This window comes from Phoca vitulina, unplaced genomic scaffold (genome assembly GCF_004348235.1).
Source record: "Phoca vitulina isolate PV1807 unplaced genomic scaffold, GSC_HSeal_1.0 scaffold51, whole genome shotgun sequence".
NCBI classification, from domain to species: Eukaryota; Metazoa; Chordata; class Mammalia; order Carnivora; family Phocidae; genus Phoca; species Phoca vitulina.
The window spans coordinates 11,222,369-11,240,330 of NW_022589754.1; the positions used below are offsets into that span (position 1 = coordinate 11,222,369).

A 17,962-nucleotide genomic window follows, 5' to 3' on the forward strand; every position below is an offset into this window, starting at 1 on the left:
TTCAGGTTCTCCCATCAATAACAAGGGAGAGGATTAAAATGGATTGTTCCTAAGGTCTTTGCCCATTTTCAACATGGCATGTATGTAGCAAGGTGGTGGCCTTCGTGAGGCCTCCACTTGGCTTCTGCTACTAACTGTGTTCTCATTTTGTAAAGTGACTACTTTTCCACTTCAGAGCTCCCTAAAAATCTAATCCTGAAAAGTCCGCCCAACTCCAAACCCCCTATAGATCCGTTTCCAATTTCTGCTCTTACAGAGAGTATAGACTCTGGCATAAATTTTATTTGAAATGAGATTTCAGTTTTGAAACCAAACTTCCTGCTGTTAACTAGGTTAAGACTATTTCACCCTGTAGGCAACACACATACCAAATCTAGATTTTTAGATCTGTTTATTTTGTTCCAAACCTTTTGAGGATTTAAATGTCCCAGATCTCAAGCTCCCAAATTTTGTTCGTTCTCCTAGATTTAACTGTGGTGCATTAGAGGCTGCATCCTACCCTAAATATTAATACTGAGCTGCTTTCACCAACCGACATTCTCTCCAAAAGCACACAAGCTCACACATGTACATGCACATATGTGGAAGAAGTAAACTGACACCCCACTATGTTATGTGACAACTGATAGGGCAGATTTGGGACCTGTGAATGTCTTTCCTTCATCTGGAGAGAAGTGGTTGGCAGCCTGATTTTTAAGAGCTTTCTTCACCTTGAACAACAAAGGAGGCCCTGCAGACCTGCCCTCCAATGATTTGGTGGGGGAGGGACAGGAAGAATGGGCACAGGGGCTTTATTGCTCCAACATTTTCAGTGGTCTCTCCTTGGAGTTACAAGGCTCCTGGGGCTCAGCTTCTCCTGTTCCACTGCTGTTTAAGCCAGGAGGATAGTAATTAGGCCCCTTCCTACCCACAGGGCTAAGAGCCAGTGAGTTTTCCTTTGGGAAGTTGATAAAAGCTGGACTAGGACCAATGGAGGGGGCATAGGACTTTGGCCTTGAATGAGGCCATCATAGGCCAACCATGTCCCAGCTGCCTGTTTGTAACGGAAAATGTCATGGTTAGGGACCACTGTCTTCTTTGGAGCCTCTCACAGGCAACCTCATCCTCCTGGCCCTGGGTGGCCCTGGCTTAGGGTGGTAAGTCACTGTTAGCTCCAAGTAACAGCCAAGGATGCCTGACAAAAAGGTGATGAAAGATTAGGGTAACAGGAGCACAACAGACAAAGGCCCAGAATACAGAGAAAGAGACACAAAGAGGCCAAGTAAGGAGAGAGGCTGATCTCCTAAGGAGGTGAGTTGTGCTAGCTTGGACACAGCCTCGCTGGGAATGCTCTTCAGTAAGAGTGTTGCTCAGAATCTGAGCATAGGGAAGCATCTGGCACCTATTTCAGAAGGATTAAGATGGTCCAGAGCCTACTTTCCTGGCACCTTTAATGCCCACTAAGCAGAGTGGCTCAGGATACCCAGCGTGGGAGACATATTGGGTGGTAAAGGTTAAGATGGTTTCCTCTTCCTAAAAGAAATTGTTAAATCCTACATGTAGCTCCTGCCTCTACCTTTTGGGGATCCAGGTTGGGAATGGGATTTTCCCTAAAACAGCCCCTTTCCCACCCTGACCAGGTGGAAATATTAACCTATCATGACTAATGAGAGATGGAGAAGTTGGTCCTTTGCCAGGTCAATAATTATTGCCCCTCCCCCAACCATACCCTCCCCCATCATCAGTCCTCCTCTGCCTGCTGAGATGAAAGGAACTTCTTCACATTTTGACAGGTGAATACACAGATGGGGAGCTGGAAGTGCCTACAGGTTAATGCACTGGCCTGGGAAACCTGTAAAAATCAGTGAGTGGAACTTTATGGTGTTTAAATTCCCTTCCCTATGTGATATTTGACTCTTCCAGTTTATAATTATAGCAGCTTGAGCCAAAAAGTGAGATGTGGCTCAGCCTGAGATGAGTGGAATTGATGATCATGTTAGGGGTGGGCTAGGCCAAGGTGAGGCTGATTGGCCCAAGCTCTAGGTCCCTTCTGTCTTCAAGCACCCATGCATCTATGACAGTCATAAAAAGAAATAGAAAAAGAAGCAGTAAAGGAAAAAAGAAAAACGAAGAAGGGAAGAAGGAAGCAGACTGTTAACCAACTATATGGTAGGGAGGCTTATTTGTACACTTTTAAAGTGATGTCACCCATAGCTCTTGGGAAGCCACAGCCCTCAGCGACTGTGAAACTAAGCAAATCTCCTTGTCTGATTTTACCTCTCTGCCCTTTCTCTGCCCCCTTACCAATGGCTCCCAAGGACAGATGGCAAGGAACTCCTGAGCACACAGAGGCTTGGGTCTTCCCACCAGGTTCCTAGGGACACGGTAGCACCTTTGGAAGTTGCTTTTAGTGGGTGACTAGCAAGCTGGGGCCGGGAGGTACCATCTCCAGGTATTAGAAAGTATATGGAGATGTTCCAAAGGCCAAGGGGGATCCCAAGCTTTCCTAGATCCTGAGAGAAGGACCCTGGCAAGTTTAAAGGCATTCACAGGGAAAATTTGGTTAATGAGTTTAACATGAGCTTTGGCTCCAAGGGGCTGGTCAGGTGGCTGAACTGCTGTGTGTGCATGTTTGAGAACAAGTGTGCTGATGGCAAAAATGTAAATGCTGAGCAGGGTGGGGTGAAGGGAAAGGGTTGGGGAGGAACACACAATGGCAAGGAAAATGCATTAGATTGGTTCCTCAGGGATGGGGGAACCCGGCAGCAGCTCCCCATTGGGGTCTGCATCAGGGGCCAACATCTTATCCTTGCTGGAATCCCTTTGCTCTTTCTTGAACATCCTTTGATGCATCAGAGGTACGAAGAAGAGGATTATAGCCCCAATGATGGGGGGCACACCAGCAAAGTAGAAGGCCACATGGTAGTCCCCAAAACAGTTGCGGAGGAGGCCTGAAACAGTCAAGAAAGACAAGTCAAGTTCAGCTTTGCCCTCCTGCCCAAAGGTGCTCTCTGCCTCTTTCAGGGGCCATAACAATGCCTATCCAGAGAACCTTGACCTGCACTACCTTGACCCAAATCCCCCCTCAATTTAAACATTCCTAGTGAAAAAATAAATAAATAAAACCTCCGTTGCAAAGTCAGGTGGCTCCTCCCTGAGGTAATGGGGCTGCAGGCCCTTGGGGTTAATGCTTATTATGAAAGGGGCTAATGAAGCTTCTCTTAAAGTTCTTCATTTTTTTCACTTTCATGAAGCTACAGCTTAACTTCCAGTCGCTCCTAGGTATGGAGTTAGGAGGGAACCTAGTTTAAAAGAGTTCCACAAAAGATGGCCAAGCCTTGTCTTGATTCATAGTGATATACCCTTCAACCCCCAACTTAGACTAGAGTATTCTTGTGGAACAGTTCAGCTAAGTTCCTATTTTCTCTTTCTCTGAAGCTCCCATTTACCCTGAGAAGGATATATATATATATATATTCTTCATCCCGGTTACAGTTATGGTTGGCCCCTCTGGGTTCTTATAAGTTGCCAATACCATGAATATGGTTGGCATGGTATGCAAGGATTCCCCTGCTTGCCTTCAGAAGCTAATGTGGCATACCTCATAGTAAAGATGAGCCCAGAAATACTACTGAGGAAAGGCAAGTAAACCTTTGGCTGCTTAGATGGTAAGAAAAGTAGAAAGAGTTGTGGATTCTGGGATCCACCTCTGGGATCAGAGGCTGGGAGGAGGCTCCCCTCTCCCAGTGAGCAGTGTGGCTATTGCACAAGGGCCTGGGTGGAAGCTTTTGTCACTGTCACACAGCATGACATGCCCTTGCAACGCCTTACACAGAATTGGTGTTCAAGGGATATTTGTTGAGTTAGCCCAGTTGGCCAGCCCAGAGAGGCTAGCCCATGAATCAGTATTTTCAATAAATCCTAAAGAAAAGAAATGGAGTTCTCTTTTCATTGGTTTTTCTTTGTTTCCTATGTTCCTTGGGATATCAACAATGCCCTTCTTGGAGAGTGGAGAAGGAAACTGGGAGTACTGAAGGACTGCAGGCCAACACTTTGCCTGCTGCCTGCTGGAAGTAAGCTTCACTGGCTCAGTCCTGGGATTTGGCTTTAATCAAATCTCTTCTACAGGCTCAGTTCAGAAGCCAATGGAGAAGGAGGGGGGATCTCTAAGCCTTAATAAAGCTGGGGTCCACTTTCTCTTCTCTTCCTGCCCAACTACCTTGCAAATAATTCCTTTCCTATAAAGAGAGAGAGAGAGAGAGAGAGAGAGAGAGAGAAGATACTGGACCAATAGAATGATCAAGAAGGCCAAACCCATTTCTCTCTCTACCCTCTTGGAATCAGCCAGGCTGTCTAAAATAAAACCCCACTGAAACGGATAGAGAGCCATGAAAAGCCCATTCCCAAAAAATGAATCCATGCACATATACTGTACTTAGCCTCTTCCACCAATAGTGGTAAGGGGTTTCATGCACTCTAACAAGGCTGCTTAAATAGAAAATAAGAGTAAAAGGGACTTCAAGCAGAGGTGCTCAGGATTGCTAGGGCCCAGGGAAGACAGGACTCCCCCACTCATGCCCTCCCTGTAATATCAGCCTCACCTGCAATGGGGGGCCCAGCAATCATCGGCAGGGCCATCATGCCAAGGAGGTAGCCAATTGCCTGTGAGGCCTGCATTGGGCCCACCAGCTCAAATGCGATGGGGGCCATGATGGTGATGAAGAAGCCATCACACAGGCCCAGGAAGAGGCAGACAACGATGAGGCCCCCGAAGCCCCGGCATAGGGGAATCATCATGGACATCAGGCCCAGGAGCAGGAAGGAGATGACCTAGAGGAGCAAGGGCCTTAGGTCATGTTGTGCTTGTCAGTCAAGACCACATAGCAAATCATATCTCCTTTCTCAGGGTTTCATTTCTACCATCTATAAATTGGAACGGGGGCTGTCAACAGAGAGCAGTTAGGCTAAATACTTACTTAGGCCCCTTCTAAGTCCTGCACTGAAGGATTCAAGGTTTTTAAGAGAGCTCCTGTTTAACTGTGATTCCATCGAAATTTTTTTTAAAAATTAGGGGGTATGGCCCCTGTCCTTAAGAAGTTGTCTTTTCACTGGACTCTAAGCTAAAGGAAATTGCTGTTGTTCTGATCTTGCGTTTGGCTGCCCCAGGCATTAGGGTCAGAATCAGACCATGCTGGTGTTCTCAGATCCAAGATATGGGAGAGGAAGGGAAGGAAGTGAGGATAACTTGGATGATGATTAGATGGGGGCATGAATGGAAGTCACAGCTTCCTGAAATGAGGAAGGACCCAGTGCCCATTTATGTGGGTGGCTGCTTTTAGAAAACACATTGTCATGAAGGAAACCATTGGGAGGTTCACCCAGGTTCCTTATGATTTAGGACATGGGACACACCACCATCTCAGATAGCATGGCTGTGGGGTCCTCTGGACTTGGCTGGGCACCATGCAAAGGGCAACAAAGGGGACTTTAAGGAGAACCAAGACACTAGGAGGGGTTCTAGGGAGCCTGAAGCCAGCTCAGGGGCATTGACTAGCCACTGGGCTTTCTTTGGACTGAGCAAATTGACTCCAAAACAAAGAAACTGCCTTTCCAAAGGCTAGTTTTTCCCACTCAACAGAGAGAAGAGCAACTGGAAACACAGCTGGTCTTTTGATTAAGGTCATCCGCAACCTGTGTCAGTGAGCCAGACTGAAGACCAGGGCTGTAGGCAGAGAAATAAACCCCCTCCTCCCACCCACTCTAGCCAGCAGAGCCAGGTCATCCCAGGGTCAGGGCTAAGACCTGATCCGTTTACCAAGTCCTTGACAGGACCCAGGATTTTCTAATCCTTCACACAGGCAGGGAAACTTACCCAAGAAGGGTAAGTCACCACATCACCACATAGATGGGGTAGGAGGGTCAAGGCTGTTTCAAACCCTGAAGATTTTCTGTGTTGTATTGGCAGTGGGTTTGCTAGGTTGATCAGTTGGGTTTTAGAGAGGATAAGAAATGTCCTGGCTGTGCCATCTGAGGAAATCTCTTTGTTGGAAGATTTTTGAACTTTGCCTAGGCTGTTTTGGGATACCTAGGTGGAATCTAAGAATAAGAACCCTGATATCCCAGTTTCTCCTCTAGGAGATTCATGCACAACTATAAGATAAAACAAGACCCACCTATCAACCAAGTCATAATGGTATGGCAGTTAAGAGTTAATACCATTATAAAACACAAAGGACCCCATTAACTGATTTCAGTCATCTGTCATTACTACTAATTTTATCTAGCTGCCTGTTAACATCCTCCATGAGGCCTTGCCAAGTTTAGAAATTAAAATCCCTATTTGAACTGAGAATCAGACCTCAAGAATTGGCCCAAAGTGAGGTTGTCCTGCAGGTTGTCACCGTTTCTTTCTAACAGACTGTCCAGGGGCTTGATGCCAGATACATGTGTCTGGGTCTTTGCCAGTAGTAGGAACCACAGGGTCTAGTGGATATCTCTTCAGAATCTGAAGTTGTATACACTCCTTTCTTCTCCCAGGCCTATACTCCTACATCTGACCCAGGGAGAAAGTGAGGCAAATTCCTGTGATGGAGTATCTTGAGTAGCTCAAGAGAAAGAAGTTTATCCATGTCTTGTTCTCTCTGCCTGAGACATTTGCCAGCAAGATGAGTTTGGACAAATCACTTTCCCTTTCTAGGCCTCAGTTCCTCAATTTGTAAAATGAGGGAGTTGGACTACAATTGATAAAAATATATTTTAGCTATAACATTCTAAGATTATTTTGTATTACTCTAAGTGGTAAAACTGGGTCAAGTAAGACTGGAAAAGGGGAGAGAAGGTGTTGGGTAGGTAGGGGGAATGGTCAGCAGAAGCCCTACGCCCTAAGTCTAGTTCTGCTTCTGACTAATCAATGCCTCTACCTCCCCTGGAACTCCCTCTGCACAATAGAAAGCAAAAGCTGATTGGGCCCTATTTCTCTCCTAGGGACTGTGGTGAGAAATGAGCTATATGGCTAGGCAGGGGCTGCTTCTTTTCCTTAAGATAAAGTCCTGGCCAAATGCTAGCTTACCCTGATTTCCAGCACGGTTAGCATCTTGGAGCAACTGATAATGACAGGGAAGACCTGCCGGGGTGGCATATGGAAGAGGCTGAAAAAGCCACACATTCTCCTATGCAAAAAGCTACCCAGATAAGGCACTCGCTGATATTTGCACAGGAATTCAGAATTTCATAACTGGTTTACCTCAATCACAGTCTTTTGAGTTGACTTCAGTCAAGTCATTTATCTCTGGGACATAGCTCTGCCATCCATCACTTAGCGTAAAGTGGAATATGAGAAAAGTGCTACATATGAATTCAACTTTGCCATGACTATATGAGTCTTTCCCTCAGTTTCTGTATAATGAGAAGTTGGACTGGATGAACCATAAGGGCACCCCTAGCTCTGACAAAGCAGATTCACCAGCTTTTGCAAATTTAACACAGAGTTAAACACAACAGAAAACTTGAATCATATTCTTGTCTAAGACATCTGAGAGTATTAAGGAAAACACTTGGGTCTGTCAGAAGACAGAGAAATCCCGACTATGTCAGGGCCCCTTGGAAAGGCTTTTAGGGCTTTACCAGGAGAGTCAGAACTCAACCACCTTTTTAATGGATCATTTGTGACCGCATGTTTTGAGGGGCTGCTGTTGCCCCTTCACAGGGTTCCACATTCATGTACATTCTGGTAAACCCGGCTGCAGGAGCAAAAAGCATGAACAAGGTCAGAAAGGCAATACTGCTGCCAGGTAGACAAAGAGACAGCTTCAACAGTAGTCTCAAGCCAGACCAGAGCCCAATTCACACAGAAAGTGGCCTTTCTAGCATCTAGGTGGCTACTGCCCACAATATGAGGCACTGTGTTACTGTCCAAAGGATTAAAATCTTACATGGCTCTAACATTTTTTACTTCCCAAACCCTGGTCACACCTGTCAAAAGAAATTTTGATCCTCGCCTGCAAGGTGAGATAGGAAAGGTGAGAATTATTCTTATTGCACAAATGAGGAAAGTGAGGCCCATAGAGGGGAAGTAAGGTTATGTTTTCTGGCACTTTTTTGGTGTCCATCAGGAAGATAGCATTTGAGAGCCGATGCCTGGTACAAGTGACCATGGAAGTATAAGGAGTGAATGGCTTGAACCTGGACTTAAAGGAGAGAAACACTGGGCCACAGAATACTACAGATGCCCAAGACCTTCCAAGAGAGTATGGGAGAGCAAGGAGATCAGTCCTCAATGGGGACAACATCTAACTCCTGGCCTCAGTTTCCCTATTTCAGATGGAAGAGCTATTATTAATAAATGCTTTCTTTGAAAGTGTTCTTAGAGTTTCCATTTACACACTCCTCTCACTGGATCCTCACTCCATCTTGATGAAGGAAGCAGAACAAGGATGACAGTCTTCAGTTGAAAGAAGGGAAACTGAGGCTCAGAGAATTTGATCGACTTTCCCATGTTGAACAATAAGCTCGTGTCAAAGCTGGGGCCCAGGGCACAGTAATGACACAACCTACCATTCTATCCCAAAGGCAGGGGGTTACCTAGCATCTGTGGCAGGCCCTCCCCACACTACTGTGGTAGGGCAGGGTGGTCACACTCACCTGCAAGTAGATCTTCTTAAGTCCAGGAATGGAGTCACTGACACGGCCTGACACAAGGCGCCCAAGGCCTGAGGTAGCCCCAATACACACCAAGAGCACCCAGGTCTGTTTGATTTCCAAGAACTCCTCCTCCACATACTTCATCTGAAAAGCATAGCACCAGGACCCCCAGGGACAGGAGGAAGAAAAAGAGCTGACTGGTTAACTGTTTGCATATCCAAGCGCCTCTACTGCTTACTTTCCTGGACCATGGCAAGAGCTCCCTCCCCTACAACCCCCTTCTTTGTAGCCCTAGCTCCAGAACAAGTTTCTGGCTGCTTCTAATTGCTTAAAAGGCTTCGTATGCCTTGGCTCTTTGGATTCTGGGCTTCTGAGCAATAGCTGAGGGGAGTGGGTATCTCCAAGCCCCTTCCAAGCCCTGGCAGGACAGACTACAGACAGCCTTAATAACTAAGAAAATCCAAGGGCTCCCCCCAAATCTCCCCATTCCCTGACCCAGAACTGATAGCCTGGGGCAACAGCAGGTCACCAGGGGAGAAGATCCACCAACTTCCACATACTGCTTCCAGAAGTGTGCTTTAAGAAACATGAGGTCTATGGAAGATAATAACTGGACTACAACTGACAGTTCTGTGGAAGTAGAATTTGGGTGGATAATGGTTAAATAAAGCTAAATGGATTTCTTTTACTGCTGGATTTTTGGTACCTTTAAAAGATTGCAACAATGTGAAGCTAGAAATATTGATTATATGTTGATTCCTGAACAAATCATTTGACCACAAAGACCGGCATTCCATAGAACACACTCTTAGGAAACCCTATCCTTGGGTCATCTGGGCCAGTCTTCCATCCCAATGATGCTTATCTTCTCCTGAAAACCTATCATCTAGATTTATCAGTGGGAACCCCACTGATAAAGCATGGTCTTTCCCCTAAGGAACTCTACCCTTTTCCCATTGAGGTTTTCCCTCAGTCTGTTCTTTCTCACTCTGCATCTCTTCAAACATTGTTTGGTCTCTTTTTCCAAAGGTCCCAGGTCTGCCCTTTCACTGTCCTTCACCCCTACCCTCTGGACCTCGGGCAGGCTAAGGGCAGCTTCTTGGAGGTAAGGTGGGTCCACCCTAGTATTCCTTACCAGGTGTACATAGGGAACGAAGTAGCCAAGGGCAGCAGCAGCAATCCCGAAGGCCCAGATGCGGTAGGTACGTTGACGGAATACTCGCATGTTGAAGTACTTTCTAAGTTGAGACAGAATGCGTTGGCACAGGGTGCGGACACCTCTCTTGTTTGGGGTGTCCTGGGAACTGGGTAGGAGTGGCCGGTAGGTGAGTGAAAGCAGCGTAAGAATAAACATGAAGGTACTCAGCACCTGGAAGGTTTGGGCGAGCTTGATCTTAGCCCCCAGTGTTTTGATGAGAAGAGGAAAGGATATGGAGAAGATGCTACTCCCAGCAGACACCACACCATTGGCCAGACCCAGACGGCGTTGGAAGTAGTGGCCCAGGATGACGAGAGATGGCTGAAAGGCGAAGGAACAGCCACAACCAAAGAGAATCCCATAGGTGAAATAACGCAGGCTTAGTGAGCTGTGGGAGAAACACCAAGAGCTATTCTCAGCAGCCTGACCAGCAATCCACCTGCCCTCTCCCATCACCCTCCTGAGACCTGCATACCCCCACCATAACCCATAACCCCACTTACCACTGACCCTCAGAACAGACAAAGAACAGGACTTTCTTATCCCTATTTTGCAGATGAGGAAACAGAGGCTCAGAGGAGTAATTTACCCAGTGTAGCATAACTGGGGATCAGCAAAACTTGGATTTGACTCTAGGTCTGCATGACTCTAGTTTGAATCATAGTACCCCATCAAAGAGAATTGCTCAAAAGAATGCCAGAACCAACCTATGCAATGGCTGGAGAAGAGGCTACAAGGAGTAAGTCAGGGCCTTAGAACAGTTTTACCTACTGCTCACCTAGACACCATGTGTAGGCTGGTAGCCAAAGCTTTATCCCAAGTAACAACAAAGGTCTGCAGGGAGCCAAGATCCTGGAAGGTCAAGATCTTCCATGGGACTCTACTATCCTTCTCTATGCTCAGGGCCCTTCATATTTCAGAAAATGGCTGGTAGTTTCCTGAGAAACCTCATCCCCAACCCTACCCAAGGTCTGGATATCCCAAGACCCTTTACTCCAGACCCTAGATGATCTCCCTGGGGATCCTGAAGTAAGGAGTCCCTTTAACTTCCAGAGCCTGGCTCCTGTTTGCTGGACATGGTATGGCTTAGCCTCCCAGAGCAGCCTGGCTGCTTGATGAGAAGTGGAGCCTCAAAGAAATTGTGGGCCTGGCCAAGTAAGACAGGTTCTGGCTTAAAACTCTTAGGTTCTGCTGTGGCCATAAGCCTCTGTAACAGAAGGCAAAGTGTCAAAAGAGAAAAGGCCATGGGAAGGTCAGCATGGCCAGCCGTCTGCCCTTAGACAATATTGGCACAACCTAGTGAAGAATTTTGTTTTCTTTTTGAAGCTTCCACATATTTTGCAATAGTTCTTATCTGACCATTTAATTAACTAATACTCTCTATGGTCAGGCAGTTGCTCTCCATAGATGGACTCAGTCCTCATACAGCAAAGGATTAGGCCTCTGCTATAGAGATGATGTGGTGTTAGCATTCATGATTCTAAGACAACTATATCACCATTGCTTTTCTTTATTTTTATTTTTATTTTTATTGAAATGTTTATTTAAATTCCAGTTAGTTAACATACAGTGTAATATTAGTTACAGGTGTACAATATAGTGATTCAACACTTCCATACAACACTTGGTGCTCATCCCAACAAGCTTACTCCTTAATCCCCATCACCCATTTAACCGATCCCCCAACCCACTTCTCTGGTAACCATCAGTTTGTTCTCTATAGTTAAGAGTCTGTTTTATGATTTGCCTCTCCCTTTCCCCCCTATGTTCATCTGTTTTGTTTCTTAAATTTGACATATGACTGAAGTCATATGGTATTTGTCTTTCTCTGACTGACTTATTTCACTTAGCATAATACTCTCTAGCTCCATCCATATTGTTGCAAATGGCAAGATTGCTTTTCATCTGCTTATATTCACTGGATATGAGCAAAAGCTTTAGTTTTAAAAGGGTTGCCTCCACTTGGAACACATAGCTAAGCCAACTGCTCCTCTTCTGTCAGATTTTTGGGGATTGGCCTGGTCTGGGGGCCTTGTCTAAGGGAGAGGAGTTAAGAAGGTCTAAGGGAGACCTTCAAGGAGAGGTCCAGTGGGGGCAAAGCATGGGATTTAGTTCAGAGTGCTGTCTGATAGATCTATTTCTAGCAGGGCCTCAAGACAGGAAGCCCCTGCATAGGCTTGCCAAGGCTTCCCCAGCCCTGCCTACACTCTGTCCCATCTCATGCCATCTAAAGGAACTCAGAACCCTGATTCAGACAACAGGAAGGATGACTTAGAGTGCTAGCCACAAGCAGAACCATTTTTCCACTGGACACGAAGCCATCCAGAAAGTTTCTTGGCTCTAAAGATGTTCTTACAGAAAAGGCAAAGGGGGTGGGGAAGTGCTTAGGGGCTGGAGAACAGAATGCCTACTTCATTGTGCCTAAAGAAGAGTGCCAGAAAAAAATACATCCGAGCTCCTTCCCCTTCTGTAACTGAGCCGATGTGTACTGGAAGAGAAATGGGATCCGTATGTTGCTAATTTGTTTACACTTTGCTCTGGTCTGCATTAAAAAACAGGGCTCTGCTGTGTAGTGCTGAGACTGGAGCCACTTCTGAGGCCTAGCTCCTTCCCTCAAGGGGCCAGGCACCAGCTTGCTGAAGGCAAATGAGGCCAACCACCAGAGGGATCCTGAAAGGCTTTGGGAGGGGGGGCTGCCATAGGAGGGCTGAGCACATTCCAAGCAGGACATGGTTTTCCCCTCCTCTGTCCCAGTTGGATGGGACCAAGCCAAGAAATCATTGTAGGCCGTATCCAAGCTCTGCTGGAAGGTAGGCTGGGTAGCCAGAAATGCTCAAGTCATAAAGAAAGCTGGCTCCCTCTCACAGGGCCCAGTTGTGGCAGAACCCAGTTATCATTCTCCACTGCGAGTGGAACCTTAGGCCTAGAGAGTATAACCATAGTTCTTCTCTGGTGAGCCAAGATCAGAAAGCAAGTCCCTGACAAGTTAGCCATGTCTCCAGGCCAGCATTGTCATACACCAGCCCAGGCAGATTGGAAGTAGGAAGTATAATAACTTCCAAAGTGTCTTTGGCAGAAAGTCAACAGACTTCTTTAGGAGTCCCATATTCCTCAGGCCATGGTGGAAGGTTTTTATTTCTCCCCTCCCCTGCAGACATGCTTCTGCAGGGTTGGCAGAAAGAAACCAGAGAATGAACTTATAGCCTGCTTCTTGCCTGATACTGCCACGTTTTGACAGTAGGACCAAATGGACCAGAGTTTGAGGTTAGCCTAGGCCTAGGTGGGTAGCTGGGTGCTAGGTCTAGACCCCCAGTGGGGGATGCTGCTAAACATCCCTTCTCATGCCCAAGACATGGTCTTTTTTCTTTCACAAATTATCCATACATTGGCAGCCAGAAATACCTGAAAAGGAGCCAGAAATGCTAAAAAGCCTTGGGTTCAGCTGACTTCTTTTCCAATATAAGATTCCCTCAGGAATCTTGTAAGGTAGGTGTTTCACATGCGTTCACTCCAGAAGCTCATTCCCAGGAAGGCAAGTGAGGTCATGAGTTGTGTGGCATATTGAAGGGGAATAGAATGGCAGAGCTGGAAGAGACCTGAAAAGACTATCTGGTCTAATCCCCTCATGTTACAGATATAGAAACTGAGATGGGGAATGGTACTCATCATTGAGTGGCTATAGCCATTTAGTGGCCAAAACTGGACTTAGGCCCAGCTTTATGAACTCCCAAGCTTAGGCTTCTCCCACCACTTTGGAACTCTGGGGTCCTCTTTGGGGATATTGTATACCAATGTGTCCTGTAGACCCTACCTAGATGAATCCCATTGGACAATGATTCTCAGGAGCAGGGTCTTTGAGGAGCCTACATGGAAAGGGCCACAGCGGATTCTGCAATGAGAAGTGTCCCTAGTTGAAACCCAGAAAGAAGCCAACCTTAAGCCTTGAGCAAATGGCCAGCAACTCCTAGCCTTACCTGGTAAAGGAGCTGGTATGGAGGCCTATGAAAGCGACAGCAGCCCCTGCAGTTGCTGTGATTCGGCAGCCCAAACGATCAGTGAATATACTCACAATGGGAGAGCAGAAGAAGATCATGCCCATTGAGAGGGCTCCTACCCATGCTGCAGAGAAAAGAAGCACAAAGACAACTTAGCTTAACATGGTACCCAGTGATGCAGCTGGTATCTCAGTTCTTCTTCTCTGGCCTTTCACAGGGGACATTGCATTGGCCTCACTGCCATCCTGCTAGTCCCTAATGGTCAGAGAAGTTAGGTTGCTTCCATAAGCACCTGTAGCAGGGCAATGTGAGAACCAGGAGTTTAGTTAATAAGCACACCTAGAACTTCAGAGCTGGGGTAGGGGACCTTTAGAGATCAAGTCTATGATGGGATCTTCTAGCTAGTCACCACATGGCTGTACTACATTTCTCAGCTACTTTGGCTGTTTGGTATGACCATATGACTGAATTCTGACCAATAGGATGTGTGTTAAATAATATACACCACTTCTAGGCCAGGACCATAAAAAACTCCCATGAGATTTCTGCTTTCCTGTGAGCTACAACTGCAAAGTGACTTTGCAAGCCATGTATTAAGACTGGTAGAACTGCCATCAGTTCCGTCTGGGCCCCTAGATAACTACATGGAGCAAAGTTCCCTCTCCAATCTGGAACCCCTTCCCTGGACATTGCATAAGAAATAAAGAAACTTCTTTTTTTAAATTTAAATTCAATTAATTCACATATAGTGTATTATTAGTTTCAGAGGTAGAGTTTAGTGATTCATCAGTTGCATATAACACCCAGTGCTCATTCCATCAAGTGCCCTCCTTAATGCCCATCACCCAGTTACTCCATCCCCCCACCCACCTCCCCTCCAGCAACCATCAGTTTGTTTCCAATAATTAGGAGTCTTTCAAACTTCTTGTCCTTTAAGCCACTGAATTTTTAAGGGCCATTTGTTACAGCAGTTAAACCAACATAAACTAAAACAAAAAGATTCCTCCACTACCATTTTACTGATAAACAGGCCCAGAAATGTGAAGGGACTTACCAAAGATCACACAGCAAGTTAGTGGCAGAGCTGGGACTCAAACCCAACTCCTCTTATTCCTAGTCCAAAGTTCATTGTATTATGTCTTCTATTGGGATGAGTGAAGCTTTCCATAATTGGAGGTGTGCAAGCAGATGCTAGATATAAAACAGGGGATTCAAGAATCGGGATCAGATTTGGACTAGCCAACATTTTAGGCCCTTCCAGGCATGCTAAGCCAGATTTATAGCCTTAAGCATGTTCTACCTGGCTTCAGGGCCAAGGAGCATGGGAGTTAATTAAGCCTTCAGGAGCTAAGGTAAAGCTTGTGTTGGCCATTGGAACAGTCCTATAAAGATATTAAGACTAAAGAGCAGGGACGTCCACAGACAAAGGCCTCCTAGAATTGTATGAGGACACAAGGCAGATTTAGGAGCCACCCAGAGATTTCTAAGGACACTGTGCAAGAGGTCATGCAATCCTTCATCAGAGCCTATGTTTGGCAAATCCCTAACTCCAAACTCAAATAAAAAGAGTTTATTCTGTTTATAAAGGTTCTTAAGTGTCTGTAACAATCCTCACCAGGGAGGAAGAAATTTACCATTTTACTTAGATTCTTTCAGCCCATTTCCCTTTGCTTACCCCTCAGAAAGAAAGCTCTTTTTTTTTTTTTCTTCAAAAGCTGTTGTCAAGTTTCTTCTTAGGCCTCTTTTCTAGGCAAAATAATATTAGTTGCCTTAACTTTTTTCCTTAGCTTTAATTTCTAACTCCGTACTTTCAGAGCTCTCCTCTGAACATGTTCCAAGTCTTCATATCATCATCAAAAAGCATTCACTGAGTATCACCTGAGCAAGGTACCAGGACAGTTTCTGGCTCTCTTCGATCGTGGAACCCCAAGTTGGTCAGAGGAATGCAGTCTCAGTTGGGTCAAGGCTAGTCCACCATCTGTGTCTCTTATCTCAGTGCCTAAGAGGTTGCTCAGATCCCCACTGGGAATCTTTGCTTTGCTGGGGCACCAACTTGAGCCCTAGCTGCCTGGCTTCAAAAGTACTGGCCTGGGACAGCAGGAAACCTGAACTTTCTCATCACAATTTTACCTCTTATCTTGCAGTTTCACCTCTTATCAGCCGTGGGACCTTAAGCAAGTCACACAGCACTTCTCTAATCCTGTTCTCTTATCTGTAAAATGGGGATTAAAATTCCTGATGTGCCTTCCTCCGAGTTTTCTTTTAAATAATAATCAGATGTAATCATACTTAAGATAGCTTTATAAATACCAATAGTCACACCATATACAAAAATTAATGCAAATGGATCATAGGCTTAAATGTAAAACTTAAAACTAAAAAACTTACAGAACAGAGTGTAGGAGAAAATCTTTCTGACCTTTAGGTAGGCAAAGATTTCACAGAAATTAACAAAAAGTATGATCCATAAAAGAAAAACACTGATACATTAGACTTTATCAAAATTTAAAATTTCTGCCTTTCATAAAATACTGTTATCAGAATGAAAAAGCAAGCCACAGGCTGGGAAAAATATTTACAACACACACATCTGATAAAAAGACTGGTATCCAGAACACAAGTGTTAGTTGACTCTCATAACTCAATAAGAATAAAGCAAGCAATCCAGTTTAAAACATGGGCAAAAGATGTGAACAGACATTTCACACATATACACACACTATGAATGACAATTAAGCACATGAAAATATGCTCAATATCATTAATCATTCAAGAAATGCATATTAAAGCCACAGTGAGATACCCCTACATACCCACTAAAAAGGTTTTTAAGAAATCACAATGCCTACTACTGGAGAGGATGGAGAGGAACTGGAAATCTCATACACTGCTGGTGGGAATGCAAAATGGTACACCAACTTTGGAAAACAGTTTGGCAGATTCTTATGAAGTTCAACGTACAATTACCACATGACCTTGTAATCCCACTCCTAGGTATTTCCCCAAGATAAATGAAAACTTATGTTTACACAAAAACCTATACCTAGATGTTCATAGCAGCTTTTTTTGTTTTGCTTTGGTTCTTGTTTTTTTTTTAATTTTATTTAAATTTTAGGTAGTTAACATACAGTGCAATATTGGTTTCTGGAGTAGAATTCATAATTCATCATTACATACAACACCCGGTGCTCATCATAACACATGCCCTCCTTAATCCCCATCATCCGTCTAACCCATCCCCAACCCACCTCCCTCCATCAACCCTCAGTTTGTTCTCTATCATTAAAAAAAGACATCCAGATGGCCAAACAGACACATGAAAAACTGCTCAACATCACTCATCAGGGAACTCCAAATCAAAACCACGATAAGACACCATCTCACACCTGTCAGGATGGCTAAAATTAGCAACACAACGAACAACAGGTGTTGGCAAGGATGCGGAGAAAGGGGAAACCTCTTGCACTGTTGGTGGGTACGCAAACTGGTACAGCCACTCTGGAGAACAGTACGGAAGTTCCTCAAAAAGTTAAAAATATACCTACCCTAAGATCCAGCAATTGCAGTACTAGGTATTTACCCAAAGGATACAAAAATACAAATTCAAAGGGACACATGCACCCCGATGTTTATAGCAGCATTATCTACAATAGCCAAAAAATGGAGAGAGCCCAAATATCCATCGACTGATGAATGGATAAAGAAGATATGGCATATATATATATACAATGGAATATTACTCAGCAGCTTTTTTTTAATAACTGCCAAAACCTGGCAATAACTCAGAATGTACTTCAACCAGTAAATGGATAAGTGGGTATACATTAATACAATAGATTACAACTCTGCAATAAACAGGAATGACCTATTGATAACAGCAAAAACTTCAACAATTCTCAAAGTCATTACATGAAGTTAAATAAACCAGACACAAATGATTTTATTTATATAAAATTCTGGAAAGGCAAAACTATGGGGACAGAAAAATAGATCAGTGAGTACCAGGAGGAAGGATGTGGGGGTAGGGAGAGGATTCATTACAGGGGAGCATGAGGGAACTTTCTGGAGTGATGAAATGTTATATATTTTAACTCTAGTATGGAGTTCATAGGACTGAGCATATAAAAAGGGTGAATATTACCATAGTAAA

The 17,962-nt window shown here is 44.9% G+C and overlaps 1 protein-coding gene across 1 annotated transcript in view; it reads right to left on the reverse strand.

Annotated features, from left to right (window-relative positions):
* Positions 1-305: 305 nt before the first annotated feature.
* SLC16A2 (solute carrier family 16 member 2) overlaps positions 306-17,962 on the reverse strand; it is a 127,638-nt gene continuing 109,981 nt past the window's right edge. Inside the window, exons 2-6 of the mRNA XM_032387835.1 lie at positions 13,792-13,936; positions 9,755-10,205; positions 8,620-8,763; positions 4,581-4,809; positions 306-2,930 (exon numbers count right to left, since the gene is read on the reverse strand). Coding sequence (XP_032243726.1) covers positions 2,710-2,930; positions 4,581-4,809; positions 8,620-8,763; positions 9,755-10,205; positions 13,792-13,936 — 1,190 coding nt within the window. The 3' untranslated portion in view covers positions 306-2,709. The remainder of the gene's footprint in view (positions 2,931-4,580; positions 4,810-8,619; positions 8,764-9,754; positions 10,206-13,791; positions 13,937-17,962) is intronic.